The sequence below is a fragment of the Petromyzon marinus genome, chromosome 51 (genome assembly GCF_048934315.1).
Source record: "Petromyzon marinus isolate PM22_M1 ecotype Great Lakes invasive population chromosome 51, UKy_Petmar_22M1.pri1.0, whole genome shotgun sequence".
NCBI lineage: Eukaryota > Metazoa > Chordata > Hyperoartia > Petromyzontiformes > Petromyzontidae > Petromyzon > Petromyzon marinus.
Genome location: NC_133717.1, coordinates 11,711,942 through 11,727,418, shown reverse-complemented (window position 1 = coordinate 11,727,418; position 15,477 = coordinate 11,711,942). Strand labels below are relative to the sequence as shown.

The 15,477-nt window shown below is 50.9% G+C and overlaps 1 protein-coding gene across 5 annotated transcripts in view; it reads left to right on the top strand.

Annotated features, from left to right (window-relative positions):
• Window positions 1-15,477, top strand: part of SH3KBP1 (SH3 domain containing kinase binding protein 1) — an 84,029-nt gene that overhangs the window by 27,980 nt on the left and 40,572 nt on the right. For all 5 annotated transcript variants that reach the window (XM_032973550.2, XM_032973548.2, XM_032973546.2 and 2 more), the window contains one exon: window positions 5,040-5,187. In XM_032973550.2, coding sequence (XP_032829441.1) covers window positions 5,040-5,187 — 148 coding nt within the window. The remainder of the gene's footprint in view (window positions 1-5,039; window positions 5,188-15,477) is intronic.

Here is a 15,477-nt window from a genome sequence, read left to right as displayed (position 1 = left end):
TAGTGATAGGGGTAGTGATGGGCGTTGGAGTTGGCATGTTTTTAGCTGGAGGGCAGGTGACAGGGCGTAGCAGTAGCAGGATGGGCTGGATGAAAGCCTCCCAAATCTGCAGCCATCTCCTGGTCCTGCAATATAAAAAAACGACATCCCCCGGATAACCTGAACAGACTTTTGGGGCAAGTGCTGTTAGCGAGTATCACCTATGAAGGCCGGCTTTGTCTCCCCAGTGGCGATATTTACACACCACACCAGGTACTCATTTGAGGCCGAGTCGACTTAGGGGAGGCCCAGGACCGGTTCAGATAACTGGTGTTGGCCGTGAGCGGGAATCGAACTCGCGATAACAAGCTACACAGCACCTGCACGTCTCCACGGGGGGAGGAGGAGGGGATTGACCTCTTGGGTGTGCGATTGACCTTTTGGGTGCGTCATGCCTTGGCTGCCACTCCTCCGATTAGCACGGTTGGTGCGAAAGATGTTTAACACACACACTTACATACACTCCACCGTGAGTCTTGACCACTGGCCGTCACGTCTTGCTCAACGCCAGGATAAAAGTGTTAGTCTCGTAAAAACTTGTTTCTAATTAACGCCATAAGGGTGGAGAGAATGAGGAAGGAGAAACAAGCCACGCATGTGACTAAATCCAGCCAATCATTGACGGCTCTAGTTAACACGCTGCTGTGAAGAAAAAAAAACCGTGCAGAAATCACAGCTCGTAAATTTATTCCATTCCTAGGCAGCTATAATCATGATGCCCCTGTGAAAATACCACAAGTTCAGATTATGGGTTGCTAAGGAGTTCTCAACAATTCCGTTAGGGGAAAATGTAAATGTACCCACCTATGCTAATAATACCAGGGAAGTCTTGATTTGAATGCAATTGCGTTTTTTCTGTTACTTATTAATAGAAAATAATTAAGTGAGCCAAACCCAGAGATGAGCCAATGCTTTTGTAGCTGTGCCAGAGCCATGGGTGATACACGCTTATTCATGGAAAAAGTGGACAGAATGTAGGCGTCAACTCTGTTAACCGTGGGTTGGTGTTTGGTTTCCATCTTGGTTGTGAGCATAAAGATGTACCAATTAAGTTACGATAGACGGCAAGGTTGCTTTTGAGAGATGGCAGTAGTGCGGGGGTTGCTTTAATCCAGCAGTGGATACACAATGGCTCACGATTACATTGGCGCTTTGTGAGAAAATTGCTGTCCCTATATCTCTTGGTGCTGGGCTTCTTGGTGGGTTTTTTCTCCCAGTAATTGTCGCGGGTTTTTCCCTAACCGGTGGGAAGCGTCGCTTCATTGGTTGCTGACTGCTGGCGTGACACGGAGTGGCGTTTACACACACACACGCAAGGGACACACACACGCTCAAGGGACACACACGCGCAAGGGACACACGTGCTAGGGACACTCACTCGCGCATTCTCTCCTGTCGAGTTCATTCCAAAGCTCCCCCCACTCCATCGGCTGCGCCGAGCGCCAGCAACTACACCAAGACCCCACTTACTGTGGGGGGGGGGGGGTTAGGAAAGAGCCCTGTGTGTTACCATAACCTGTTGGTCTTGTTGGCAGAAGGCTTGGGTGTGTCTGTGTTGGCTCGTCCCGTCAGCCAGGCTAATGTAGTGCGGCGGCGGCGGCGATGTGCAGTGTTTCTTTATGTAACGCAACTTAAAAAGCGCGTTGCCTTGTGTCTGTGCCGCGCTCCGCCACGTGTTAAAAAAAGTGGTCGCTGTGCGAGAAAAAAAATATTTATGCTGGCCAGATGGGGGTTTATGCTGGGAATGTGGGAGGATGAAACGAAAGAGTGAATAGATGTCACCAACGTAATTGGCGCGTCTTGCTCGAGATATGCGGTGGTGTGGCTGGTGGTTGGTGTGCTGCACCGCGTGAACCCTGCGAACTTGAGTTCGATTCCTGGCCACTGCTGACATCGTTGGCGAGTGATAGTCGACGCTGGTCTTGGGCCCCTCGCCCCACTTTACCAAGCCACCACTGACGATGGTTGTTGAAGTACGGTCAAACAATCCCGACTCTCTGCAAACGGCTGCACACTGATGTAAACATATCTACTCGTTTAAGCCGTGCTCTGTATATTTTAAGTTGGAACATGAAAGGTTTCGAGAACACCATATCCTTAAAGTGTCAAGCAGTGCAGATTTGTTGACGTGAACTCAGATTATTTTTCATGGTGGCGGTTGTTTAAGTTCACGTTAGCCCGGTTGCATTTGTCGGCGTGTTTAGAATTTGTGAGGCTGCTCTTAATCCGAGAGATGGCAGTGTTGTGAGCGATGGCCAGAGCATGGAGCTGCTTTCACCAAGCAGTGGATAGACAATGGCTCGTGATGACATTTACGTATATGAGCAACATGCTGATTATTTGACTGCAACTATACATTTCCACACGTTAAGCAACTTCTGTGAGCTATCATGTGTGGCCAGGTCGCCACTGAAAGAGAGTCACTGGCTCAGTGGACTTAACCTGGTAAATAAAATAGTAGTTTAGCAATCGCCCTCGCCTCACATGTTTTCCAAGTTCATCAAACAAAGCCCTATTCCGTTGCCTGCAAATTGGGCTTGGTGGGTTGAAGTTTCATTTCAAGGTTTATGGCAACTTAGCATCGGTGCCATGGGGTTGGCGTATCACGCAGATATTTGTAAAACCCTAAAAACCGACTGGTCTGTTATGCGGCTACGGCTAGGGGATGTCAGTACAGCATTGGCGTTGTTAACCTTGTCCATGTGGGCCCTTCTTGTGAGGAGCGGCAGTGTAGCGGTTGGCGCGCTGTGCCACGAACCCGGTGACCCCAGGTCGATTGCTTCTTACTGCCAACATCGGTGACGATGACCTGTACTGGTCCTGGGCCTACCCTAGGTCGACTCGGCCTCAAATGAAAGCTTGGTTCCGTGTAATAAAAATTGCCACGGGGGAGCCAAAGGCGTTGTGCTGGCCACCCAACCTCTCATGTGCCAGCCTTCATATGTGCTCGCTAACAGCACTTGCCCCAGCAGTCTGTTAATGCAGTATGGAGGATATTTGTATTATCCCCTTGTACGTGTGGGTTGTCTCTGGAAATCCCACTCCCCTCCCACATGAGAAAACACGTGCCAAAGTGGAATTGGGTGGAGTAGTGGCACTGCACTATGAACCTGGCGACCTGAGTTTGATTTCCGGCTATGGCTAATATCAGTGGCGAGTGATATCTGAACCAGACCGTGGCCACCACCCCCCTTCGCCAACCCACACTGTAGCGAGCTAACCTACTGGACGACCACTCCCCATCACACGCATGCTTCCTTTTATTTGTTAAACCAAACTATAAACTATTTTTTTTATTTACCAAGGAAGGCCCACTGAGCCGTGTAGCTCTTTTTCAGAAGCAACCTGGCCACAAACGATAGCTCAATGAAGTGGCTCATCATGTGGAGATTTATAGCAGCACGTTGATTCTAAATGTGGAGCTAATAGCCGGAGGTCCTGGAGAAAAATGCATGCGACCCTCCTCGGGAGAGACACACACACTCGAAATATTTAGGTCTCAGGGTCAGGATCAAACCCACGACCTCCTGCATACCGGATGATGTAGTTAACACCTCGCCACCGTGGTGAGAGCCTTTATAAATCGATAAATTGCGACGTGCATACAAATTGTTGCGTCCCTGCTCGGGGCGGCATAGCCAGTAACCCTTGTACGAAGCTGCAAAGGGAGCCCAAGATGCCAAGCACAGTGTGTTCCGTCCTGTCATGTGCCTTTTGGGGGCGAGCACGTGAAGGCCGTTCTTGAGAAAAAATCAAGAAATTGTCAAAGGAGTAAGTGGCGCGGCGATGCTCGCAGTCCGAGGTCACAGACACGAAATTGATACGACGGTGATGATGCAGCGATGATGACACACCTCCCCCCGTGCTTGCTTTCAGCAGAGAAAAAAATAATACGAATAATCTGGAGGGGATTTGCAGCGGAGAGCGAAGAAGGTGTACAGTGACCATGCTGCTTTGCATTTCGAGCGGCCAAATATTAAACCCCGCTCAGTGGGGCTGCGGAGGAATTTCGAGGTCATCTTCAGATATTCTTCTTAAATATGCATGGGCGTATGTGTGAGTGTGTTGGCGTGTGTGCGAGTGAGGATCTGTACATGAAAAAATACATTTATTACGTGTGTGTGGCATTTATCTGTGCGAGTATGGGTCAGTTTGTCCAAATGTGCGTGTGCGCATGTGATGTGTGTCTTTATGAGCTTGCTGCGCTACGAACCAGGCCACCCAAGTTCGATTCCCGCTCATGGCCAACACCAGCGACAATTATCTGAATCGGTTTTGGGTCTCCCCTAGGTCGACTCGACCTCAAATGAGTACCTGGTGTGGTGTGTAAACATCGGTGTGGTGTTGGCTACCCACCGCCTCGTGTGCCGTGCCGGCCTTCATAGCTACTCGCTAACAGCACTTGCTCGAAAAGTATGTTAATGCTATACAGGAGATCTTTGTACTTGTTGTGTATGTGCTCGTCTGTGGAGTTTTTTTTCTGTCCCCATTTGTGGGGGGAGCGCTGGCATAGTGGTTAGCACGTCGCACCACTAACACGGCAAGCTGAGTTTGATTTCCGGCCCGGCACACAGCTCGCATATCATAACTGGTGGACTTGGTCATGAATGAGTACCGATAGGAAGTCCCAGTAGTGTCCTGTATATGTAACTTCAAAACAATATTTCTTTACGCAAGCATTTGCATGGTGGGATTATGTATAATATTAGACAAAGACACGTGCATCACTTTTGTTAACAATGTGCTGGTGGTGCTTATTCTTTATTTTATTTATTCTACACGTGTGTTTTGTTGCATTATTAAATGTTTTTTGCGTTGAGTTTGTTGTCCTTCCCCCCCCCCCCCCCGCCGCACCTCCGATTAGCACGGTTGGTTGGCTACGTACGGTTCGAAAGAAGTTCTACATACAACATATAATGGTGATGGTGATGTTAACGTGTGCGTTGCGTGTGCCCCCCCCCCACCCACCCCGTGTCCGCGTGCGTCGCTTCCCCAAACAGGAACTCAAGAGGGAGGACAGCGGCAAGAAGGAGGGCACGCTGACCCGGCACGGCGAGAAGACCGGCAACGTGGCAAACTTGGTGAACCGCATGAGCGTCGTGGGTCTGCCCGTCGGCATGCAAACCATGCCCAAAACGTCTCGTCGCGGTAAGTCCAACGCCGGCGTCCTCCCTTCCCTGACCTCCGCGCTCCTCCCCCCCCCCATCCCCACCACCGCCTCCCCCCGCTCCCGCCATCACAGTCCGCGCTTCGTACCGCACGATGGCCGCTTCCTCCATGCCGTTGCACGGTCGCTCGCCGGCGTTCCAACGCGCACTTCCTCGCCCCATTTCATCTTGCGACGGACGCTGCGTGTCGCACTCGCGCAACTGCCGTGCCCATCTCCCGATTGCATCGGTTGAGCCGGACGTGAATTGTAATCGGCTGCCCCTTCGTCGTGCTCGGTCGCTTTGGGACCCACTGTGACGACGGTCGCCGCCCCCCCTCCTCCTGACACGCACGAAGACCGCAAACCCCCGAGAAGCCACTCCCCGGCGTGACGGACGTGGCCGACGACGCCAATGACATCGCCGAGCCTTGTCTTGTCACCGCCCGTCCAGCGGCACGTGTGGGAGCAGAGATGACGGGTTTTTTTTCAATCGAAGGGATATAATCAATCGATGGGATAATTAACCACACAATCGGAGAGCCCGGCTGTAGTTGCATGTGTGTTGAGGCGACTGACCATCCTGTGGGGTTGTTTATGAGTGCAGAAGGAGGTGACAAGTGCTTTATTTTTCCCCGACTCTGGTACCGTCAAGACCACAAACCCCAGGCAGTGCAGAGTAGCAGTCCATCGGCTCGTAGATCCTCCTGTGACTTGGTTTCATTGCTTCCCTTGAAAACGCGACATTTCAAATAATCATAAGCTGTTATAAAGCAACCCCCAATCGAATGACAAAAACAACAAAAAACACAATTATCCCCCGAAACGACCAAATAAATTCCGAACGCGTGCGATATTGAAAGCCGAGCTAGTTGGAGGCCAAAATGTGTGTATGTATGTTGAAATTCTTTCGCGTCGTATGTACGTAGCCAACCTTGCTAATCGGCGGTGCAGCATGCGGGTGATGCCATGATGGGGAGCCATCGTGCACTCCAGGTTGTCGAGGTGGATGCGGTGGGGCGGTGACGGTCGTGTCACGCCGTGGGCAGCAGCAGAGAGCAGTCGAAACGACGCTGCCGCATCTACGCCCCCCACTTTCATCAATGCGCACTGACCGGGGAAGGGTGAAGTATGGTTAAATTATGACCACGACCCAAACGACATAAACTCGCTTATCGGAAGTGACCTGGCCACAAATGATAGCTCAACGAAGTGGCTTATCATGTGGAAATGTATTGCAGCCAAATATTATCAACACGCGATGTTGATTCTAAGTGTGGAGGGAAAAACCGGAGGACCCGGAGAAAAATCCACGCGACCACGGGGAGAACATGCAAACTCCAAATATACAGCTTCAGGGTCGCGATCGATCTCATGGCCTCTTGCATACCAGGTGAGGTATTTAACATCTCTGCGCAGCTGATTGACAAAGGGGCTGTACGTGTACCGTGAGTACATGGTGAGGAGGAATATAAACATCCACGTGCAAACTCTACCGCTAGCGAAACTCGCCTCCTATTCAACGTGCTCCCTCGCTTATCGCGTATGCCCGTGAGACACAATGCCCACCTCGCCGCTCGTATGTTTTTTTGAAGATCCAACCCGATAGCAGCGCCAGTACAAAGTCTGCACGTCGCGAGCTTGCGTGGGAGAGGGCGGCAGTGGCGTCCGCCCCTCTCCGGAGGCTCACTCGCTGGGCAGGCATTACCAGCTTGCTTTCAGGGCGTGGTGGCATCCGACGCAGGGTCTCCCCCCCCCCCCTTCTCCCTCTCTTGTGGCGAGCACAGAAAATACGCTGCAATACTATCCGTCGACGGACAGTTACTTAGGACGCCTTACACGTTTCACCCCCCCCCCACCCCCCGCCGCTATGAACTTCGGCGCCGGCTCGTGAGAATGCTTCACCCAACGCGATCTGCCCAGGCTTGCTCCTCCAAGCAGGATGTGTAGCCGCTGGCGTACGAACCTCCTCGGCCAACAGACCTGTTTTTCTTCATCGGTTTAGGATTTCATTTCCCAACGGCCGTCATTCAACCGAACCAGAATCTCTCTTCTCAGCCAGCCGCGGCGACGCGCACCCGCACCTCGCGATTAGCACGGTTGGTTGGCTACGTGCGGTCCGAAAGAAATTCAGCGTGCATACGTGCACCGTGCTTCAACTCCAAATCGTTCAATCCTGAAAGGATGCCAAAGCCTTACCTGCATTGTTTTCACAGGCTGTGGGGGAAGTTCTTCTATTGTGGTAAAGATTAAGGTGCAGCCCCTGCAATTACTTATTCATGCCACCGCTGACAGAATGCCATCCACTCGAAGCCCCAAGAACAAGTGGGCCTGCCCACACTTTACCCCACCACGGGCGTGCCTGGCAATGGGCTATTTGCTTGCTTTATCATGCATGTGTATGAAACTCTCTTGCTGGGCTCCAGGGTAGACAGAGGATGGCAGTACAGCAAGTGGATTAGTCAAACCCAGTGTTTGTGGACCCACAGATGTTATCTTTCTCCTCGTGTGTGGGTTGTCTCACGGTAATCTTTTTAACACCACGTGTGTAAAATATTCTTTAATGTGTAATTGGGCATGATTCCCAATGCAAGACCCTGTTGAAAAAGAGCCTTGGTACTCTGCGAGTCTGGATAAACACACGACGTTATTGTTCTTATTATGATTATAGATGTGACTGGTGCTGCGCTTAGTTTCATCTTGACTTGCCTTCGGACAAATCCACGGATTCTTCGCCAGATATTTAGGGCGTCTACGAGAGCACAAATTGGTACCACCTGCGGTGGGAAAACACACTTCAGTGGTTGCTAAATTATTTGTATAGCCATTCTCTAAGTATGATGAATGAATATTATCAATTATCGTAATCATATACAGCCCTTTGTCGATCCACGGCTGAATTAAGGGCCCTCCATATTTCTCCACGCTGGTTAGCAGTGCGGATTGGTGAAACGGGGTTGTCTCTAATCGTTCCAGATATCACGAGCCACTGATGTTAGCCGTGGCTGGGAATCAAACTCTCTTAGCTGGCTTCACATTATGCCCAAACCACAGCGCCACCACTCCACCCATGAATTAATGCATTTTTACTTTTTTCAATGAGTAGCTTATGGGTATATTTTTTTAATTGGGAAAAAAAACCTCCCAAAAACGAAGTCTTTTCCACCTCCATTGCTTACTGACAAGCAAAAGGTCTGCTTTGTATTCGTGGACTAATTGCGATGCTGGCTTTGGTGCCCAGCCGTTTCGAGCCCTTTCTGGTTTTTACTGCTCTTCCCCACACCCCGGTTAATCTTTAAGGGGATAAGGTGTCCCGGATGAAGTCTCATGCGGGTCAAAGCCCAGGGCCAGTTGCTCTCTGCTTGGTTTCACGCAAAAATAAATCGATGACTCCCTCATTGGACCAACATGCCTCCGCTGTAAATGAGATGTATAGAATTAGAAAGTGTATTTATACTGGAGGAATCCGATGAGCTGTAATTCTCCTTTTCACTGATGTCCTGTAGTTTCACACATGTCCATGTATGTGTCTCGGATCCTCTCAGCTAACGTAAATACTCTCCTTCGATTAGCACGGTTGGCTACATACAGTGCGAAAGAAATTCGACATACGAAATTAATAAAATATGCAGTGATAAGTGTAGGCACGTTGTAAATGCCGGAGAGACTTTATTAAATTTGCAGTTTTCGCCTTATGCTTTTGTATGGCTGCTGATGTAGCTGCAGAGCAACAACTAAAATGTAACTTTCAGTGCTCAATCCCAGATAACCGTGTCAGGAGCAGCGGAGTGTATAGCTGCGATGTCTCCTTCGTATTTGTGGATCGTGGCATTGCATCGTCGTCGATGGTTGTACGGTCTGTTCTGGGTTACCCGCAGTCGCACACTGGAGACTCGCAGTGAAACGTTACCGAGCCACACAAAGTAAACAACCGACATTCAAAGGTCTTGAGACCCAGTGAGACTTCCGTGGGTGAACGAGTGGCATGGTAATAGTAAAAATAACAGAGAGGGGATGTAAACTCATCATTCCTGAGCAAAGCCACCTTTGACCCAGGCACCTTCATCGCGTCCCCTTTGCACTGGGGGCAAATACAACGGACGTCATTTCTGCAGCACAGGTTGTGCACTGGTCTGAATAATTCAGAGGCAATAGATAATGATTTCACGAGGAAGTTTGTCCGTATAGCATTTTTTTAAAATTGTGCCAGATGCTAAGGTTATTGTGAAGGTTCTAACATGTCAGCTGCTAATATATATGTACTGGGAGTCTCTACTATACTGCAGTCTTGCTGTCTTATATACGACGTTTACTTTTAACGTTGGACAGTCACGGTGATCCCAGATAGTTTTTGGATGCACCACCACCATGAGCAGCAGGTTGTTGTAGGCCTCAGGGCTACGTGGTGGGCGACAGAGGGCAACGCAGCAAGATCTTGAAGTTGCACCGTACTTCTATCCTCTCGCCGTCCGTGTCTCCCTGCCTTCGCCAACCCACACTGACCAGCGTCACGTATGGTCAAATAACACCCAAGGACCCGCGCAGCCGAATGAGGCCTTCATCCAGTAGCGGATTGACAAAGGGTTGTACATTACCATGCCCGTTTATCTGTACGCAGTGCTGAGAACGATTTTTTAAGGGCGCTTTATAAATTTGAATGATTATTTTGCACCTGGCAATTCCCATTTAGTTCTGTATGCTTCATTTATCAGCAGGCATTTGGGTTATCCCTTCCTGGGGAAAACAGCCTGACTGCAGGTAAATTTAATGGGAAATTGCACCCTCAATGTCTACAACGCTTGGGCCTGATCCCATTGAATATCTCATATACAAACAGAATCCTGTTCTGTGTCTCCATATAAAACTGCAAGTAAGTTTGGATCCTTTGGCCGATTCTCTTCCCAAACCAGTGTTATCGAGCGCCATTTGTTCACGCAAGCAAACTCTGAACCAGTACCGACCAAGCCCGGCTGTCAACAGCAGAAGTCGCGATTCGTTAAACGAATGCTGCAGTTTACTGGATGCTACTGACAAGAGCGACCTCCCCCCCACGTAAAGGATGCAAAAGGAAAATCGGTATGGGATTTACGCGTGGAATCTCAGTGCTGTTTATGATCTACGATGTGATGATCCCCCCCCACCACTTCGTTCAAGATGCAGTCGGTGCGATTGCCCGACTCGGAAGTTGCCGGCTTGAAAGGAGGTCACGGGAGTGGCGAGGCGGGGGCCAGCAGCCCCTTAAGTGGAATGAATTCTGCAGTCACCGCTGTCGGGAACTGGCCCCAAATCATTCGTGGAAACCGCCCAGGCGTGGTCGCTGTACGTTGCCGCCATCTTCCATCCACTCCCGCACGGCCCCCACCCCCTCGTGCCGGTGTCTGCCTCCCCCCCCCTCCCCCCGTGGGGCCCGGTCTCTTTGCCACTGTCCCTGCTGTGGCCCAGGATTGGCTCTCTGTGACCACGGACGGATGAGTGGACTGCCCTGATCAGAAGAAGAAGACAGAAAACGAAGACGAAGAAACTAAAATAGGAAATATTTTTTTTTTAATGGAGGTAGTCAAATGAATAACGTTGCAGCATAGCAGCCCGCGAAATTGGGAGTGCATCATAAGCTGGTCATGATGGGACAAATAATGAATGAACCATAGCAGGGACTCCCAGTGAGTGGGCTTGGGCAAGACTTGTCTCGTGAAGGAATGATGGCAGAGGGCGAAGAAGAAATTACAGAATGGCACCCAAGCACCTTGGACGTATTAGAGGGGACATGCCCGAGGAGACGGAGTGATGAAATCTGCTCGAGTGAGCTGGTGTTGGACGGATCGTTGCATCTTGCGATCGTGAGAGATGGCTGGATGCTTGGTGGGGATTCCTTCATCCAGCAGTGGACTAACTTAAATTGATGATGAGTGTTTTTTTTTTTACATTCGGGTGGTGCTTTAACACGAGGAGGTGTTTCCGTCGTTGCTGCTCTGTCGTGGTGCCGTCGCTGTCCTTGGCTGCATCTGGGAGAAGGGAGAGAATTGGCTTCGCACTTAGGGAACAGCTGTGGGGTAGAACAAGAAGAGAACACGTTATCCTCAATATAAATCCGAATATCAACTTAATGAAATGTGGGCACCGTGATTGAGAGGCTGCCAAGTTAACACTTTCCCGTTCCGAGACATCTGCAGGTTGCAGGGTGCGTGGGTGGGTCCCGCTCACCGCTGAATCTCGGAACGCGGATGCGGTTCAGCGTTAAGTTTATTTCGAGGGGCATTGTTTTTAAAGACATTGTACTCACCACGGAGAACTGTAGCGATGACGAGTGCCAACACTGTGCCACACGCCCTTCCCGCATGGCCTTGTGGGAGCCTCCATACGTCCTTCGACCTCGAGATGTACGGAAAAAGTAATTTTATTTTTTCTTCCGATTCCGTTCCGATGACATACACGTATGTCATCGGATTGATCGATTTGAATGCAATAATCAACAACTAGTTTTGGGTCGATTACCCAGGCCCTACAGCTTGACGCGGCTGATGACGTAAATTACATCGCCAAGCCTTCGCCTATCACCTCCCGACCAGCGGCACATGCCGGGAAACGGAGGCGCGAGACCTTTTTTTCTTCCCCAACTGTTTTTGTGCGATGCGATTGGTCGAGCAATCGAATTGATGATCGCTCAGAGGAATGGGAATCAGGATCTTTATTTATCCGGGAGGAATCCGATGAGCTACGAAGCTCTTTTTTCACAGACGCCCAGTAAGGGGCAGCTCATCGAGCACTACTGTCGACAGGCCTGTGATGTGGCGCTCTGTAGAATTGGTGGCTCACGCACATTTGTGAAACTCCCAAACCCCAGATGGGTTGTGAGCTTAGGAGGAGATGGCAGCACAGAAAATGTGTTCATGAACCCGCCTGTTTATAGATCTTTTTTTTTGTATCCACTTAGATGCATCAATTTTCCTCGGTTTCCCCTCGCATATTAAACACTGCTTAATAAATGTTATTGGGCCAAACAACCAAATCCAGGAATCCCATGCAAAACAGTGTTTGGCACATTGAGGCTTTCCTGACTAGATAATTGACCTTTGTTTTACATTATAATAAGTGTTACTTTTAATCGGTGACAGTGGTTAAGCCACTGCGCGAATGAACCCGGCAACCGAATTCGATTCTCCACCAAAGCGGCTCTAACCCCCTTTCGCCAATCCGCACTGACCAGGATGGTGAAGTATGGTCAAACATCCCAACAACGGGGATACAGCATCGAGAGACCTTCATCCAGCAGTGGATCGAAGAAGGGATGCCAAACCTGAGGCATTCCTGGAAACGTCCTGTATGGGGTTATGTACGTATGTATGTTGAACTTCTTTCACGCCCGTACGTAGCCAACCGCGCTTATCGAAGGTGCGGGTAGGGATGGACAACAAACTAAAGACAAAAAGCGGTTCTCAAGAAATGAGGGGTTCATTGGAGTGGCCAGGTGTTCTTTCGACAGCGCACCATCTAATAGGTGTTTATACAACGCCAGCGATTAGAAGACGAGCCTGGGAAGAGGCGGAGCGGACGCAGTGCGCCTGCGCGTGCCCCCTCTTGTTTGTTGTCGCTGCTGCTGCTGCTGCTGCGATATCATCGGCCGTGGCCGTGCAGAGGTCCCACTCCACTGCGTGTGCCACACCCTGGGTGTACGGTTACTTGGGAGTGCTCATGCACACAGTGCGCTGCATGACACGCTGCTCGCACACCGTGTGCCGCACCGCTCACCGTGTACCGCACCGCACCTCATGTACTACACCGTTCACCGTGTACCGCACCGCTCACTGTGTACCGCACCGCTCACCGTGTACCGCACCGCACCTCATGCACCACACCGCTCACCGTGTACCACACCGCTCACCGTGTACCACACCGCACCTCATGTACCACACCGCTCACCGTGTACCACACCGCTCACCGTGTACCACACCGCTCACCGTGTACTGCACCGCACCTCATGTACCACACCGCTCACCGTGTACCACACCATTCTCCGTGTACCACACCGCACCTCATGTACCACACCGCTCACCGTGTACCACACCGCTCACCGTGTACCGCACCGTTCTCCGTGTACCGCACCGCACCTCATGTACCACACCGCTCACCGTGTACCGCACCGTTCTCCGTGTACCGCACCGCACCTCATGTACCACACCGCTCACCGTGTACCACACCATTCTCCGTGTACCGCACCACACCTCATGTACCACACCGCTCACCGTGTACCGCACCGTTCACCGTGTACCGCACCACACCTCATGTACTGCACCGTTCACCGTGTACCGCACCACACCTCATGTACTGCACCGTTCTCCGTGTACCGCACCACACCTCACGTACTGCACCGTTCACCGTGTACCGCACCACACCTCACGTACCGCACCGTTCTCCGTGTACCGCACCACACCTCACGTACTGCACCGTTCACCGTGTACCGCACCACACCTCACGTACCGCACCGTTCTCCGTGTACCGCACCGCTCGCCGTGTTCTACACCGCACGGCGTGTACCACACCAGTGCACCGCACACACCCCACATCATGTACCCCCACCACACCGCCACCGCACGCACACTGTGTACCATACACGGCACTCCGCACTACACCACACCGCTCACTTACCACGCTGCTCGCCACGCTGCTCACCACGCTGCTCACCACGTCACCACAACGGTGGGGGTAATCGCAAGCGAGGATGGCGCGGTGGAGCCAGGCCTCGTGAAGGTGATCGATAGAACAACACAACAGAGACCCTGCCCCCCTCCCCCCTCTCTGCCATCGAGCCCTGCCTGTATTGATGGCCCTGCCCTACGAAAAACCAAAAATATACCGTCGCACACTGAGACCGGGGAAGTCCCACGCATCAACGGACGTGGCACTGTTGTGGTGGTGCTGTTGCTTAACGGGTCATGCCGGTCAGGTTGGGTTAATCCCGGGGTTGCACTGCGAGCCCCAGCTCAGCTGTGTCGGCTTCTGGCGAACCCGCACGGCGAGGTTATGCAGCACGATGCCAAAAAAAGGGCCCTGCCGTACGTGGCACATTCTCCTCTTGTCCGCAAATGTCTTTGATCAAAAGTTCCTTCTTTTCTTTTCTGCCGGTAGCCAACTTTCTAACTCTTGCCCCCTCCTAAGAATAACTTTTGCTTCAGTTCTCTTTCCTGCACTCGCTTATCTATTATATACCCTCAAAAGTGCTGCTCGTTGCTTTCCGCTCGGGAGTCGTGGTCAGCATCTGTGGTTTAATGAATAAATGCACGCGCTTACCCCCTCCCCCGCGTGTACATCATCTCGACATTCGGTCACATGCGGTCGTGTTATAAATCCAAGTTGCATTGAAATAACATATTAGCGTTTGCGGTTATTGAAAACCCATTTGCGTACGGTAGTTTGTGGCTGTACGTTGAAGTCTCGCTGTGTGGCCACGTCCCTTGTTTAATGATTGAACCCCAGTTCTTTTCCCTGGGGCATTTTTTTATGCTTCCGTTTGACTTCCTGCTTGTTTTGCATATTGGCGACCCATGCGCTTGGCCAGTCGTTTGGCCACGTGTTTATTTTCACAGTAATTTGTTTTCACGATGGAAACTGGAGTCACTACTTTAGGCCCGGCACTGTGTCGTCACACATGTATACTTAATATTTTGTCCAGTGTGTGTGTGTGAGACTGAGCTCTTTGTGTTTCATGGTGGCATAAAGTGGTCTCCTGTTAGTTGTGAGTGGTATGTTTTTTTGGTAACATTGGCCAATGACGTATTGGTTGCTGGGTTGTCTAGTGGTAGTTCTGAGTGGTCTAGTGGTAGTGCTGGGTGGTCTAGTGGATGTGCTGGGTGGTCTAGTGGTTGTGCTGGGTGGTCTAGTGGTAGTGCTGGGTGGTCTAGTGGTAGTTCTGGGTGGTCTAGTGGTAGTGCTGGGTGGTCTAGTGGTAGTGCTGGGTGGTCTAGTGGTAGTTCTGGGTGGTCTAGTGGTAGTGCTGGGTGGTCTAGTGGTAGTTCTGGGTGGTCTAGTGGTAGTTCTGGGTGGCTTAGTGGTAGTTCTGAGTGGTCCAGTGGTAGTTCTGGGTGGTCTAGTGGTAGTGCTGGTTGGTCTAGTGGTAGTTTTGAGTGGTCTAGTGGTAGTTCTGAGTGGTCTATTTCTACTTCTGGATGGTCGTGCAGGAGACGACAACCAAAATAACAAAACTTTTTATTTTCTTCGAATTCGGTCAAACAAAAACTCAATATTGCAAGAGCCACAATGCAATGCGAACAACGTCTCGAAGCAGTCCTTAAAGAGCC